At 40.3% G+C, this 15,499-nt stretch overlaps 1 protein-coding gene across 9 annotated transcripts; it reads right to left on the reverse strand.

The window, feature by feature from the left end:
• Positions 1–1,297: 1,297 nt before the first annotated feature.
• Positions 1,298–15,452, reverse strand: LOC113443481 (membrane bound acylglycerophosphatidylinositol O-acyltransferase MBOAT7). Of its 9 annotated transcripts, none has more exons than XM_087917887.1 (9): positions 15,332–15,452; positions 12,824–13,012; positions 11,950–12,030; positions 10,907–11,036; positions 9,059–9,185; positions 8,812–8,968; positions 6,165–6,525; positions 4,238–4,420; positions 1,298–3,293 (listed from the first exon to the last, which is right to left on the reverse strand). In XM_087917887.1, the coding sequence occupies exons 3-9, from the start codon at positions 12,023–12,025 to the stop codon at positions 2,912–2,914; spliced, it is 1,416 nt and encodes a 471-aa protein (XP_087774013.1). In that variant the 5' UTR covers positions 12,026–12,030; positions 12,824–13,012; positions 15,332–15,452; the 3' UTR covers positions 1,298–2,911. The 9 variants fall into 9 exon arrangements, with proteins under 9 accessions (XP_087774013.1, XP_087774016.1, XP_087774014.1 ...); XM_087917890.1 differs by having other exon boundaries at positions 11,950–12,058; XM_087917888.1 differs by having other exon boundaries at positions 12,824–13,104.
• Positions 15,453–15,499: the final 47 nt, after the last annotated feature.

Genomic DNA, 15,499 nt, shown 5'->3' on the forward strand with positions numbered 1-15,499 from the left:
TTAATACGTTTATTTTGAAAAGTATAAGCAGCTTCAGGAATGAAAGTGTGAACAAGTGTTTGAAATAGGGCTTTTGGGAAGTCATTATGTAGAACAGGGGTCTCCAACTTTTTGGACCTCAGGGGTCACCAAACTCATAATTTTAAATCCCAGGGACCGCTAACTGGTTTTGTGGGCGTGGCCTAATTTATGGGTTTGGCTTGGTGGTCATGTGACTGGCTGGGCGTGGCTTGTATGTAAATATTATATTTATATAAATATTGAATGTTTTATATAAAAGAGCAACTTTTACCCCAAATCAGGCAGGCAAATTGAGTTGCTCACAGAATCAGATTCATAGAGATCTATCTACCACTGGCTAGCTCAGTCTGTCACACAAATTTGCTTGCAAGCAAACTCATAAAATTAAACATAATTTTATGAGTTTGCTTGTAGCAGCTTATGAGTTTGCTTGCAAGCAAACTCATAAAATTTGCTTGCAAGCAAACTCACAAAATTAACTCACAACACACCATGCATGTAAATACTGATTTTTTTTAAAAAAAAAGAGCAACTTTTATCCAAAATCAGGCAAAGCAGGCAGATTGAGTTGCTCACAGAATCATTGAGTGATCGATCTATCTGCCATCGGCTAGCTCAGTCTCAAATTTGCTTGAGGTGAGTCTGCACTGAATTTGCTTGCAAGCAAACCTTCAGTCCTAAGGGAAGTTCGGCTCTGCTTAGCTAGAAAGCAAGAAATCCAACCATTTCCTGCTTCCTAGCTAATCTAAATCTCCCAGCACAGAACAGATGATGGTCGGGAAAAATAGCAACTTAACAGACAAGTTTGCCAGGTTGAGTGGGCGGGGAGGGTTCCCACTGGCCATGTGGGCAGCACAGCCTTGTGTTTCTGCGCAGCCTGGATTAATTGCTTGGGGGGGGGTGCTCTGGGGATGAGATTTCTCTGTGGCCCATCAAAATTTTCTTGCAGCCCACCAGTTGGTGACCGCTGATGTAGAATACACTATCAATCTAGTCATTCCCTCTTACCAATATATGAGCTTTCTTTCTGTTTTCTGAGTCACTCATACCCTTCAGTGCAACAGCCCAGAAGCTTTGATAAGAAAAGCATTAAACATCCTTCAACATATCCTGATGGGATCACCCTATGACCAGCATGATGGAGGACCTGAGATGAATTCAGATTGGTGAAGGAGTAGTTCTGCTGGCTTTCAGGAAAAGAAAGGCTGAGCTGTGAAGGATGCAAGATCTGAGTGGGGTGGATTTGGTTTGAGCAAGACAAAAATTGCAATGCACATCGGTATTGATTTGATTTACTGAATGGGTCAGGGAAGTGAGATAGTTGAAAGGAACTAGAACTGGTATGAATGTTTGACATTGTTTCACATTACAGACGATGGTTAGTTTTTTGGGAAGAAGAGGACGCTTGAAATCCAGCTCCTTGGATTAAGGGACAGGAGACCGATCTTCTCAATTTCAACATGTATCTTCTGCTGCTTTGTTCAGGACCAGCAAGATGTAACTGCAAAACACTACTGTTTTTGTGTGTTTCTTTTCTTTTTTTAAACAATTTTATTTTCCAAGTACCTTCCAATAAAATACTAGCTTGGAACAAAAATAATGCAAACATAAGCAGATTCATGTATAGTTTTCCTTAAGACATAAACATATTACCTGAGCAATCATTTTTCTGGTAGTAAATATATTTGTTTACATTTTGCAAACCAAAATTCACCCCTTTATACTCAGCGTATACATTTTAGGTCTCATAAGACACAGCCCTATATGTCCTAAAAAGTCTTTCCTTTCAGCCCCAAATATCATAGCTTTAAAAAAATCAAACATGCATTTGTTCCTTATATTTAACAGTAACATATTTAAATATGGCAGTCTTTGTGTGCAACATCTGATTTCTTTACTAGTCCACCAGCCTCACCTGTACCTCTGCACTAGCAAACTAATATTTTCCACGACTTTTGTGTAACAGGATCCAGCCCTGTGAAAATCTTGTTGAATTCCAGAATCTCATCTCTTTGAGTAAGAGGGTCACAAATTCAAGATTTTGTGAGACCTAATTCATTTTTGCACATCTCTCCATACAAGTGATCAAAAACATTTGGATGGAGTTTTTATTTTTTGTTAAATTTTAGCATTTCTGTATAATTACCAAATCTGAGTTGCCAAAATCTGGATTATCATTGGATGCAAGATGTCCTCTAATGACCATCCTGATTTTTGCAGCTCAAATATGACAGCCTCATTTCTTATCTACCACAGGACAAAGTCCCAGATTCACCCTTTCAAGAAATTCCACTATATATGCAGATATTTTCAAGGCTACAATGACATTTAAAGAAAATAAAAATAAGAGTTAGTTACAGAATGTGTATTACAGAACTAAAAATCCTACTGACTAAAGGGCAGATAATGTGTGATCCTCCAGATGCTATGCAGTTATAATATATATTTTATTGCCTATATTGTTAAATTTGGCTGGAGTTCTTGGGAGTTGTAGTTCCATAACAGCCAGTTGGGTGTAATTCCTTTACCCTATCCTATAAAATGGCTGAGGTTTCAACTTTGAAAAATGAAAAAATAAGACTAGAGTGAAAGCTAGAAAGAAATCTAACAAAAGAGAGTAAAAACAGTATTTCTCAGAATTCTTCTCAGAATCCCCTGAAGTAGAATAGCCTAGGGGGCAATATTTTTAGGATTTCTAAATTGCCTTGTCACAAAGCAGACCAAAAGTAGGGATTTCCAAGTTCAATCTTGGATTACTTCCTTCAGTCCCCACCTAAGTCATGACATATATCAAAACTAGACTCGCACCGAGTCTTATTTGTTCCCTTAGCCTCACTGGCCTATGGTAGCGTTCCTTGCTGTGGGCATACAGCAACATCACTTTGCCCTCTCATTCCTGTTGCTTGGGATTCTGTGGAGCACCCTGTTTATCTTTTGGGGAGCCCCATTTCCTCTGGATCCCCAACACTGTTCCCAGCAGGAAGAAAAACACAGCCCCCACATGGATGCAGTAATAGATCGAGCTCCAATAGCGAATAGTATCCTCAAAGGTGAGCAACACAAAACCCATACACATGTAGTCATAGGCCCTCATCTTCATGAACCACTGTATCCAGTCACCCCAAAGACGCCCAGACGGGGAGAGGTGCTTCAAGAATCCACTCTCCATGGCCCCCTCAGCTAGTAGGCAGAGCGGGATGGTAAGAAAGCTGATGTAGTACCCAGGGTGGATCCCATGCCAGTAGGCCGAGATAAGCATTGTCCAGGCATTCCTAAAAAGAAAAGAGTCTGATCAGTCCGATATTCATCCCTTTAAACCCACCTATCCCAAAATTCCTCATATCCCCTTGATCATTTCCAACTCATGGCCCTAAATTTAGCTCCGTCTGTCACAACCTTCAGACGTTCAAGATCCCAGTCAAACTATGCTGGCTTGAGAACAGTGAAAGCTGAAACCTAGCATCTCTAGAGAAGGGTCCCCAATGCCTGGCCCTGGCCTATCTGCTATCAGGCCGCACGAGTAGTGGGTTGGCTTGCATGTGCAGCTGAACTTGTGCAAGTGGAGCTAAACATGCATGTGTATGTGTGCTGGCCCACTGCTTGTGCAAGTTGACCCGTGCCTGCGTGCGGCCCAGTTCCTTTCTCCCTCCACCAGGCTGCCAAGCCGCAAAGGTTGAGGTGGCACTGCTCTAGAGCACACAAAAAATGGGAAACAATTATGCAGCTTTTTATTTATTGTCTATACTGCCCATCTCACCTGGTGACTCAAATCAGTCTCATAGTGTTGTATGGCAGGGCTGTCAAACTCCGACCCATGGGCTGGATGTGTCATGTGCTGGCCACGCCCATATCCAGTTTAGCGAAGGGGGGAAAAGTCCCAATACATCACGTGACACCGCCGTGATGATGTGAGATTGACAGCCCTGCTGCAGGGTTTACTTCAAGACGTTAGATTTTCATAAATTATTTAAATTTTCTGACTTCCTCTTTTTTTGATGGCAGGTCCTAATTCATCTCATCCCAAATTTGCCTAGTGTTCACCCTGAACCTTCAAAAGAAGCACCTCCTGTCCCAGAATCCTTGTCCTGCAAGATTTCTTCTCACGCCAACCCAACTAACCTGATGCCTCCCAGTTCACTTGCCTATCACTTCATCCTCAAAGACTATTCCTTGCCCTGAATGACACTTTATTTGAACCCAGTGTTGCTTGCCACACCTCATGATGTAGGAATGGAAAGGTGCACTTTTGTAGATGTATTGTGCTAACCACCACTGGACAGTCATGTTCCAATAGCGCATGCCATCCTTTATTTTGACACAAAAATCTGTCCCGTGTGGATCAATGTTTTTGATTGTCTCATAATCATATGCAATACTGGATGCTTCCCCGTCAGCTGATCTGCTTGTAAGAGAAGAGAAAAATTAATTCCTTCATGCATTTTTAATGTCCAGAACTGTTCTAAAAATGTATGAGGCTGACCTTAAAAATGTCAATTAGTTTGTTAACAGAAGGAGTTATCTTTTCAAATGAACTAATTCTGATTGGGACTATCATACATTAATGCAGCTCTCCTCCTACTGTGTTAAATCATGAGAAAACTTACCATTTGTTTTGAACACCTTGTGGTTTGGAAGGCAAAATGATATAGACACACACTAAACAAAAATCTACAAGTTTATACTCAGCTATTTGGAATCAGAGCTTTTAGGGACCTTGGAGATCTGCAGTCCAACTTCCTGACCAAGGCAGCTGTCTCCATTTTTCATGGGGCATTCATAAGTGCGAACAAGTTGCCTGCCATGTGCCTGTAATGCAACTGTGGGGGTTGGTAGGTGAGTGGATGCAACCTCAACATTTTGCAACAGACAGAAGTGTTTTACAGGCTGTGAAAATATCAAATGGTTGTTTAGCAACTGGTCATAAGTCAAAGATTACCATGGTGTCATGGAAAGGTTAGCTCTGTTAAATTATGTTGTCCTCTGTATTACTAATGAATCTTTTGTTTGTGATCTTCAGACTTCTTAAAAATAGTAAATGATAGTTGTCTATACAGGTAGTCCTTGACTTACAATTGAGCCCAAAATTTCTGTTGTAAGGGAGACATTTGTTAAATGAGTTTTGCCCCATTTTACTAATTTGATTGCTATAGTAGTTAAGTGAATCATTTTGGTTGGTAAGTTAGTAACCTGGTTGTTAAATGAATCTGGCTTCCCCTTTAACTTTGCTTTTATTCAAAAGGTGATCACATGACCTTGAGACATAGCAATGATCATAAGTATGAACCCGTTGCCAAAATCTGACTTTTGATCACACGATCATGGGGATATTACAAAGGTTGTAACTGTGAAAAATTGTCATAAATTTTTTCAGTGCTGTTGTAACTTTGAATGGTCACTAAATGAACTGTTGTAAATTGAGGACTACCTGTGTGCATTTAGCAGAAGGACTTAGCTTTTACTTTTTGTATGGTCCTAAAGCAAATGATGCTATTCCTGTGCAACATTGGATGTAGTTTCTGTAAGCAGTTTTCAGCAAAAGTCACATGGAAATAACCAGTGCTATTTCATTTCATTTCTCTCTCTCAAAAACTTCAGATAGTGGCTGTACTTTAGTTTTAGAACAGGCAGTATTACCGGGCAACCTCAGGGCCTGGAACGAAACCAACACTGAACTACGGGGCCTCAGCTAAATTTCATGCAAGAATTAGAGCTGGGTTTTAAGTCAATTACAATCATATGAACCAGAAAGAGTTCAGCATCCTGAGAGACTTTGGAAATCCCATTCCCATGCTAGAATTAGCACACTTCTTATTTGAGAAGAAACTTCTCATGACTCCAAAATTGGTCTGCAGAACTCAGACACACGAAGGCACAATTTGTACATGTCAATGAAAAATAAAGAAAAGGTGGACATAAGGCCTCTTCAAAGGTCAGTGCATCTACTTCCTTTAAACTGTCCCAACCTCACAAAAAAGGTGAAATATTTTAGCTCTACTATATCTAATGAATTAGTGGTGCTTTTTATGGTGAGAGGTAGCCCACCATATAAAGCCTGTGGTCACAGTTCACTGTTATTAGTGCTGTGTGGAAAGCAGAAGAAGTATTTTAGAGAAGGCAGGGCCAAGAAGAGGTTCTTGACTTACGGACTTAAGGGCTCATATTGCACTGTGGGTCCTCCACCTGACCGAGATTTGGCAGTGACTGGATAGGCACCAAAAGCGGCAGCAATGCAGGCACACTCGGCGCAAAGCCAGGCAACGTAGAAACGCATACGGAAGACAAAGAAGATGGGCACCATGTAGAAGAGGCGAAAAGGGAGTCCTCTCTCGTAGAAGGCGTTGCTCCGGACGTAATCAAGGGGGAAGAAATGGGAGACAACCAGGAAAAATATTCCAAAGATGGGGATCATTCTGAATCTGTAAAGCATCGGCCGCCAGCTAGGGATAACAGAAGAATCAATCTGGCTCAACCAGTCATGATACGTACGATAGCGATAAAATGGGCCTGGGTACAAAAACAGAAAACAATGAAATTTTAATATCTATTTTAAGGGAGAAGCATTTTGCCTGAGGAAAAATAAAACTAGTCCAGAGAGAATGTGACACACACACACAGTTAAATTACAGCTGCCAAAAAAGCCAACACAGTTCTAGGCTGCATAAACAGAGGGATAAAATCAAGATCACGTGAAGTTTTAATACCACTTTATAATGCCGTGGTAAGGCCACACTTGAAATACTGCATCCAGTTTTGATCGCCACGATGCAAAAATGGTGTTGAGACTCTAGAAAGAGTGCAGAGAAGAGCCTCAAAGATGATTAGGGATCTGGAGGCTAAAACATATGAACAGTTGCTGGAACTGGGTATGTCTAGTCCGATGAAAAGAAGGACTAGGGCTGACACATGATAGCAGTGTTCCTATATCTCAGGGGCTGCCACAAAGAAGAGTGGGGGGGGGGGGGGTCAAGCTATTCTCCAAAGTACCTGAGGGAAGGACAAGAAGCAATGGGTGGATACTAATCAAGGAGAGAAACAATCCAGAACTAAGGAGACATTTCCTGTCAGCTAGAACAATTAACCAGTGGAACAACTTACCTCCAGAAGTTGTGAATGCTACAACACTGGAAGTTTTTAAGAGGAGACTGGATAACGATTTGTCTGAAATGGTGTAGGGTTTCCTGCCTAAGCAGGGAGTTGGACTAGAAGACCTCTAAGGTCCCTTCAGTTATTCTATTTCTACTTAAGACACTGTTTCCATAACCTGCTTTCTTCTAGTTGTGTTCACATATTTTTCTTAATCCAAAGCCAATATAAGTAGTCCTCCACTTATGAAACCCTATGATGGGACCAGGATTTCCACTGCTAAGCAAGGCAGTTCTTAAGTGAGTCATGTCCAAATTCATGTTCATTTTTTTTCTGCGACTCACTGAACTTATTAAGTGAAACACAAGGTTGTTAAGTAACTCTAGCTTCCCCCATTGGCTTTGCTTCTGGAATCGAAGCCAGTTGAAAAGGTCAGAAACAGGAATCACATGATCCTGGGGTGCTGTAACTACTGTACACACATGCCCATTGCCAAGCACCTGAATTCTGATTAAAGGGACTGTGGGAACACTGCCATGATCGTAAGTGCGAAGACCAGTCATAATTTTTTTTAAGTGCCGTTATAATTTTGAACCATCACTAAATAAACAGTTGTAGCTCGAGAACTACCTGCTATTTAGTGGAGTGTTGTGAGATACGGTACCCAATATGATCTGAGTCCTTTTGTTTTGGATAGGCTTGATAGGTTAAGGTTGTGTGTAATTTGGGAAGTACACAGGGATTTCCTAGTTGTACATTTTTTTTCCAGATTTTAAACACTTTATTTTAATAAAAGTTACATACAAAACTGAGATCAACACAGTAATAAAAATTACTTTGCCTTTTTGTTGACGGAAAGAATCTATAGGTGGATTATAATCTACTAGTTATGGATTTAAATGCAGATAAACTGGCAGACTTTCACTAATGAGTGTATCAAAAAGTATTGATGTTGCCTGATTTTAATTCAGAAAACAAATTACAAAAGGGAACTACAATGTAACAGACATAAGCAATGGAGGTCAGATTAATGAGCAAGAATTACTTCTAAATTATTTAATAAGAATAATAACTAAATTCACATTTGCAAGATTAAAAGACGTCATTACTACCCTAAGCATTTGCTAGTTGTACAATTTTATGATTTCCTGCAAGCTCTGGCAACAAAAACATAATGTCCAGTATCTTACTTTTTGCTGTAATTTCCTGCCTTCATGTTTGCAGCATCAACATATGGCCATTTTTCATGCAATTCTCACAAAACAAAAAAGGAGAAGCTATACAAGTGAAGTGTGTAGGCTAGTGGGAAGAATAGCTATTTTTGTCTGATCAGCAAGGTAGTTTCAAACATACTTCTGCAAAAAATAGGAGAGGCCACACTTACACCCAATGACCATGCACAATACCAAGAGCAATAGGTGGCTGATGTGAGAAGTAGATGAGAAGGCAAAACTGGAACGGGCTTTATAATTTTCAACTTGCTCTGATCTCTTAACTATCTTTTCCTTTAAAAAGAAATTGTAACAATAAAGAGTAGCTCTTCAGCCCAATACTTTTTCTTATTGATGTTTATATATGTGGTGAGAAGACGCCAACATTTTAAAATGCCCATAAACCCACTGCTCATAAGGCTGCCAAAGGGAAGATGCATCACATGTGTTTATACCTGTAGACCCATTTCATTTCCTATTAGCCAGTTCACCTTACCTGTCATAAGCCCCACGTAGCAGTAACTGTAGCACAGTATCTCCACCAACCCCGGTTTTTGGAGAACTCTACCAATCACTGGAGATTTGGTGAAAGTTGTCACTTCCTGTTTCTTCGCCTGAATGAGTTCTTGTACCTCAATGGCTAAGCTCAGCAGCTGGGAGACAAATATTCCAGAAAAAGGAACCTTACTTCCTCTTCACGCTAATCACCCTTCCTTCTCAATATCCCCCAAATAGCCCAATACCTTAAGAGTGAGCAAAAGCTGCACAGCATTGGTGAATGGTGTTGGCTCTGGATAGTTGAAGTAAGTAACTGTGCGGAAAAATAATAAGTAGGAAAATGTCCATCCCAGCGTCAGGTGATGACAAGTCCTGTTTTTTAGGAGGAGGAGGAGGAGGAGGAGGAGGAGGTTAAAATTATTAATCCCTTTTCTACATCAGTTTCAAAAACACACATACATATCCTTTAACTGACATACAGTAACTACTCTTCTAACCCACTGTTTCTCAACCTTGGCAACTTTTAAAATGTTTGGGTTTGCAACTCCCAGAATTCCCTAGCCAACCTGCTGATATCATGTGGCGAGTGGAAACTACACGATTTGTTTCAGCCAAGTTAATGTGAACAACACTGGGAAGTGAATACAAGATCCTGCCCACTTGAGAGTATAGATAACCTTTAGAAACCAGAAATCCTAACATGAAAATTGTGTTCCAACATTAGAGGTATGCTTTGTTTGGTTTTGGTTTATCATAGTCTGCGAAAATAGGGATCGTGGCTTACAGTTTTATGTAAACCAAAAAGGTATAACCTACCACAATTAAGAAAATAATTGCTTAGCAGAATGTGTGAATTAGTCAAAACCTAACGAGTTGCATTTATCAAGTTAAGAAGACCCAAGCACAATTTATTGCTCATGAAGGCATCATTAAAAACAAGTTAAGGGGAAGAACTGACTGACCAAAAAGGCATCAAAAACAGATGGTGAAAATATACAGAATAGCTGTACGCAGGTAGCAAAGAGGCTCAGTCTCATGATGAGACAAGAGAAATAGAAATAGAAGCGGCCAGTCTTGAGGAAAGGATCACGTGAGCAGTGAACCAACTGCCAAACAATAAAACTCCAGGTGACACTATCCGTGCAGACTTACAGAGATCCGTACCACCCACTGTCATTAGAGACCTGTACCAGAAAATTTGGGAAACCAACACATGGATTGGAAACGCTTAGTAATCATTCCACTGCCAAAAAAGAATAATTCTAAAGATTGCTCCAATTATTACACAATTGCTCTCATCCTTCACATCAGCAAGATGCTGCTTAAAATTATACATCGTCTAGCGCCAACCATCAGAAGGGAATTACCAAATGTGCAAGACAGCTTTCGAAGGGGCCCTTCTGCAAATCTACACTAGATCATGGAAAAATCTCATGAACACCAAAATATCAAGTGCTTCACCAACTACAATGAACCCTTCAATTGTATTGATTGTGATGAGAAACTATGGAGAGCCCTACAAGACCTGAAAACACCAGCAAATTTGGTCAAGTTGGTGCAATCGTTGTACACAAATCAGAAACCCGCTGTGTGAACACTATATGGAGACATCGATTGCTTTAAGATAATGGAGTACAACAAAGTTGCATTTCTTATTCAACCCGTTTGCCGAAATGATCATGAGGAATCTGCTACCTACTTACAGCTACTCTGTATATTCTCACCATCTTTTCTTGATACCTTTTTGGTCAGTTTTGGGACAGTTCTTTCATTTACTTGTTTTTAATGATGCCTGTATGAGCAATACATGGCTTTTTTAACTTCCATAAATGCAGTTCCTTAGGGATTTTCACTAATTCACACATTCTACTAAACAATGTTTTGCTTAATTGCTTAATCATTATCATCTAAGGAGCTGAGAGTCTTGCTTGAAAGTCCTGAACCTACCTACCTAGCCCGGGGGAGGGGGGAAGGAGAGACAAAAACTTAGATTTTAGGAAATTTGGGAAATGTATAATCCCATCTTTGTACCCAGAGTATTTATTTGCATATGTAGACCACCTCACAGCCACAATAATTGTTAGTCGCTTTACCTTGGTGAGATATTGATAATAAGCCATGTCCCCAGGATGGTGATAAGAGAATGAAGAATGTGGATCTGGCAAGTCGCCAGAATAAGTGCAAGTCCTATAACAGCTGCCCCATATTTTTTGGTCTTCAAACCTATTAAAAAAAGAGAGGAACACGTTTTCCCATTGTCTAAAGATGCACACCCTGGGCTGTGAGTTTGACTTTGACTTTATTTGCTTGGCTGGATGTACAACCTACCCAGCTCCATAGTTTTTAAGAAGCTACATCGAATAAAATTTACAAAATTGCCAGTGGAGATTCTCAATCACCCATGGTTATCCCAAAGATGTTTTTTTCCAAAAGACAACTGGACTTTCTTCGTTTTTCCTTTTAAAATGTTTTGCTTCTCATCCAAGAATCTTCTTGGATCATGGCAAATACAGATAATCTTCAACGTATGACCATAATGGAATCTGGCCATTATGGTCATAAGTCATGATGGTTGCAAAACAGGTCACCTATGTGACTGACCTGTTTTTGCAACCTTTTTTTTTTTACAGCAATGGCTGAAAAACAAATCCATTGTTTGCTGTGGATTGTTTTTGCCAAAATCTGGAAATCTCGGTTTTCAGCAAAATCGTCATACAATGCAGCCCTGTGTGGCCATGGAGTGCTGCAAAAGGCTTTAAATATGAGTCAATTGCTGAGTGGCCAACAAACTGACCAAGGGAGGGAGCCCTGTGGCTATCAGAATTTTGGAACTTGATCATAAGTACTCCTTGAAAGGTCCCTCATAACTTGGAACAGTTGCTAAGCCACCGGTCATAAATCAAGGATTACCTTAATATCCAGATCCCATATATTGTTTGTTATTTCTCACCATTCCCACTCCATCTCATATCCCATCTTCTCAGAGTTCCTTTGGAGATGCGTTTCTTACAGCTTGCTTGCTCAAACCAGGAAGCCCTCCAAGGAGGAGTTAAAGGCAAAGCCTCCTGACATGAACCTCAGGATAGTTTCCTAGGAGGTGCCTAGCAGCATTTCCTTCTCCAGGTTTCACACTTACCCACTTTCTTGAAGAGGAAACCAACAGGTATAGAGATGAGAAGGACCACCAAGTAGACAATTTCATCAGGTGACATTGTAGCTGGCAAGAAATGGAGAGTTAGGTCAACCTGCATGAAAGTGAAAAATACTGGAAAGGTGGAGCACAGGGCAGGGACCCCTTCTCTACACTTGATTTTTGAGAAAGATGGGATGAAGGGGGTGGGGGAGGAAGTGATCTACTCGTTTTGGACTGCATACACATTACACACGATACAGAAAAATAAAACAGGTAGTCAGACCACCTGAGGATGAAAACTTGATGACAAGGAAAAGGGATTATTATTTTGATATAATAAGAGATTAATAACAGATTTAAAAATCAATACTGGCCCAAACAAGTTATTTTCAGCAAAATGTGTGGTTAACTTGGAGAACCAGTTGTGGTCTAGTGATTAAAACACCAGGCTAAATACCAAGAGGTTGTGAGTTCTAATTCCACCTTAGCCAAAAAAGCCAGTTGGGTAACTTTGGGCCAATCATCTTTCTCTTCTTTCTCTCAGTCCGCAACATCAGGCTTGGGCAACAAGCTGGTTGGTCAATTCCTGTTACAACCAAGTTGATCAACACAAGCAGATCTGGCACTTGTGAGAAAACGCTACTAAAAATGTGTGGTTCATTTAATTTGCACTGCAAGATATGGCAATTATTTATCTACGAGTCATAAAGGCCAACTAAGTCTGTTAGGCAAGGTTACTAAAGCTTCATTCAAATTGAGGCCTCTTCTGAGACAATCCTCCCCTTCTCTCCGTAGCCTATAGCTCTCAGGCTATCTAAATGTTAATCAGGACTCATTGTCTTTTTGGAACCAACCAAAGTGAACCAGTTGTTGCCACCTTGCTCTGTGAGAGAGGCAAGACTGTCAATCTTGAGAGGAAAAATCGACAGCAAATATTGCAGTCCCAACCGAGAAAGGCGAAGACAATCAAGACTCAAGTGCTGAGCGGTCGTCTCCCCTCATCTCTGATGGCTCAGACCAGCAATGGAATCTGGCAATGCTTCTTTTTAGCACTTCATCTCCACGCCTGCAAAAGTACAACATCTCTTTTTATATTCTTTGTCTGCTTGGAAACCATTTGGGATAGTTTTCAGCAGTGAATCAGCAGGGTAATAAATTCTGTAATAAGGGAAGGGAGAAAGGCATGCTAGCAAGGGACATGTGTGCTTTTTGAATTATTATCTTGAATGCTAACTTTTGCCAAGACTGATCTTGTTGCATTAAATAGAAAAAGACAACTTAAGGGTGTTAAGAAGAAACATTTTTATCTGTTTTAGACATCTTACTTCTTAGGATTGATGAAACATGTTTCAGGAATAAACTGCATAAAGGTGGAAAAAGAGAGATCAGCTTAAAAAAGGAATACATTGCAAGTAGTTTAAGATCACACTGTCAACAACAGATGTAGCAGCAGCAGAGGATACCGAATGCTAAAAGTGAGGAAGAATTCAAGAGAATAGACAAGAATGAGCAACATTCCCCGTTGTTGCAACCCTTAAAAATATGAATTTCCTGCACAACTGCATTCTGAACTTTTCTACAGAAACCTTCCTTTCTCACTAGTAGAAAGTGAACACACCCTTTAGGGGAATTTTCAATATATATTTATTAAAAGTTTTACAAAGAACAGAAAAACCAAAACTAAAATTTAAAGAGTAAAAGTAGCAAAGAAAGAAGAAAAAAGCAAACACGAAAAAAGCAAGAAGAAAGCTTTTGATTAAGTACGATTACAAAATAACCTTTTACTCTACTGTTACAAAAAAAATAAGCTCTTTCCTGTAATCATGATTACACCCTCTTGCACAAGCCACTCCACCTCTCTGTCCAGCCTGCTTTCTCCCAGCTATTCCTTACAAAAATCTGTCTTCCCAAATTTTTGCTTCTCTCCCCACAGGTCAGACTCCTCCTTAAAAGCGAGGTTGTCACTAAATGTACTTACCAGGGCAGATCAGAGCTCCAGAGAAACCAAGTTACCTTCCCTTCTTTTCTACCCTCTCCAACTAGTTAACAATTTGGATGAAGGAAAGTCTAGAGAATCCAAAACCCTCTTGTGAGTCAAACAGATTTTATACACGCCCCTTTGTCCAGCTGGTTCTTAAGAACTCACTAATGTAAAATAAAATAAAATTTAAAAAAATCCAGCAAGGAAGAAGGTGGAAGTACACTTGTACAGGCAAACAGAACAAATTGTACAGAGGCTTTGTAATGATGCAAAAAAAAAAAAAAGCACGTTATGGCCCAGAGCTTAAAGGAACATATAGAGTTTGTGTTGCCAAGGATATGTGCCCAAAGGAGATATTGAAAACAAAATGAGAATTTCCTTTTCAGGTTAAATATCCACAGAATTTGGAGGAATGTAGAAGAGTTTTTAAATAATAGGACAAGCAAAACTTCAGGGAAATTATGTGCAACCATATAAATTTCCAAAGGCATAAAGGTATAGTTTCTATGTCAAAAGGCAACACTGTAAAAATAAGTACAGTATAATTTAAGGCCTGTCAAATTCTTCCTTACCTGCTTCCATTCCACTCAGAAGGTGCTCTGGGTCTCAGATTTACCACCTCAGAGATGTACAATGCATTTTTAAAAAATAAACAACTCAGTAACATTGGAGTAAAGGGCAAAACTTAAAAAATAATTTCAAAAACAAAATATTTGATAGCATGATAAAGATATTGTTAAGTGGTTGTTTATTATTATTATTATTATTACCCTTATTATTATTACCTTTATTATTATAAATAACTCGAAGAGATAAACATGCCCAATAATGTTCTACCTCTAATTTTCCCTACAACAATCACTTTGAGAAGTGGGCTGGGCTGAGCTGAGAGAATGACTGGCTCAAAGTCACCCAGATGGCTTTAGTACCTAAAGTGCGACTTCGAACTCAGAATCTCCTGCTTTCTAAAAATCTAAAATCGAGATTTAAATAACCTAGAAATCTAGTTTGGCCCTGCCGTCCCTTAAGTAACCAAATTTGTATCTCGGGGTTACCTAAAAACGCTCAATGCAGCTATCTGGGGTCTATAAAAAATATGATTGGCTGTTCAACAGTTGTGCTAGCTACACTTTCAAGGCAAACATTTCTAGACTAGCTTCTCGCCTCTATCCGGCACCCTCTTGTTGCCCTGCGTTACAACGTTGGTTGGGGGCGAAGGACACGGTAACCCACCTCACCTGGAGGATGCTGGGAAGTTGGAAGAAGCCTTTTAAAATTAATCCGAGGTTGCAACCCTCGCCTAGAAGTTAGGGCGCCCAACCATCCCCGTCCCCATCCGCGTTGCTTTCCACTCCATCCCGATTTTCCTCTTCCTTAATCTCCACGTCCCACGCGCGCACTCACCTTTTGCAAGGGAACCCCCCTCCACCACGCGCAAGCTGCCCTCAAGGGAGGGTGGAGTGGGGTCACTTTGCAGGACGGGCAAACGAGGAGGTGTGCGTGTGTCTCAGCTTCTTGCGACATCCAGGGCGAGGAAGGGCAGAGCGAGACCCGCCTCCCCGGCTGGGATCA

This window comes from Pseudonaja textilis, chromosome Z (assembly GCF_049901715.1).
Source record: "Pseudonaja textilis isolate UNSWEBS1 chromosome Z, rPseTex1.2, whole genome shotgun sequence".
In the NCBI taxonomy this organism is placed as follows: domain Eukaryota; kingdom Metazoa; phylum Chordata; class Lepidosauria; order Squamata; family Elapidae; genus Pseudonaja; species Pseudonaja textilis.